Source organism: Penaeus monodon, chromosome 33 (genome assembly GCF_015228065.2).
Source record: "Penaeus monodon isolate SGIC_2016 chromosome 33, NSTDA_Pmon_1, whole genome shotgun sequence".
Classification (NCBI taxonomy): Eukaryota; Metazoa; Arthropoda; class Malacostraca; order Decapoda; family Penaeidae; genus Penaeus; species Penaeus monodon.
In genome coordinates, this window is record NC_051418.1 from 11,762,612 (window position 1) to 11,763,134 (window position 523).

At 36.1% G+C, this 523-nt stretch overlaps 1 protein-coding gene across 1 annotated transcript in view; it reads left to right on the forward strand.

The window, feature by feature from the left end:
* Window positions 1-523, forward strand: part of LOC119594037 (uncharacterized protein DDB_G0283697-like) — a gene marked incomplete in the record, with an annotated part of 31,250 nt that overhangs the window by 13,223 nt on the left and 17,504 nt on the right. Inside the window, 1 exon segment of the mRNA XM_037943065.1 lies at window positions 417-512. Coding sequence (XP_037798993.1) covers window positions 417-512 — 96 coding nt within the window.

Consider the following 523-nt stretch of genomic DNA (forward strand, 5'->3'; position numbering starts at 1 on the left):
GGGAGCTCCTGGCACCATCCCAAACAACATGTGCCATAAACATAGGTTTATACCAGTCTCTACCCCCTTGACTTGAAATAAGCAATGTTTTATGCAATGAAACTAAAAACTTAAATCAAGGGCAAATAAATGAACACCTGTTAGAGACAGAACTTTATCCTGTCAACCCGGCATGATGGAGGTCTGGCTACGACATTTAGTGAGTTAAATCCTTGTGCAAAACAGTGCTTAAAACAGCTTGAAAATGGGTTCATAGTGAGTGAGTGAAGTTTTTTTTTTCTCTCTTTTTTTTCTTATTTTCTTTTTTTATTCTGCTTTTGTAGCATTTCTTGTATTAAGAATTTTCTTCTATTTTTCCTCTTTTTTTTCACTTTCAGGTTTCTTTTGACTTAGAATTAATTTTTTCTTTCTTTCAGTTAAGGAAAGGTTGATCACCAACAGCCTTGGCAATGTGCTGTCCATGTTTTTCAGAAAGGGAAATAGTGGAGCTCCAAAAACTGAAACCTTGCAAGGTATGTCCCCC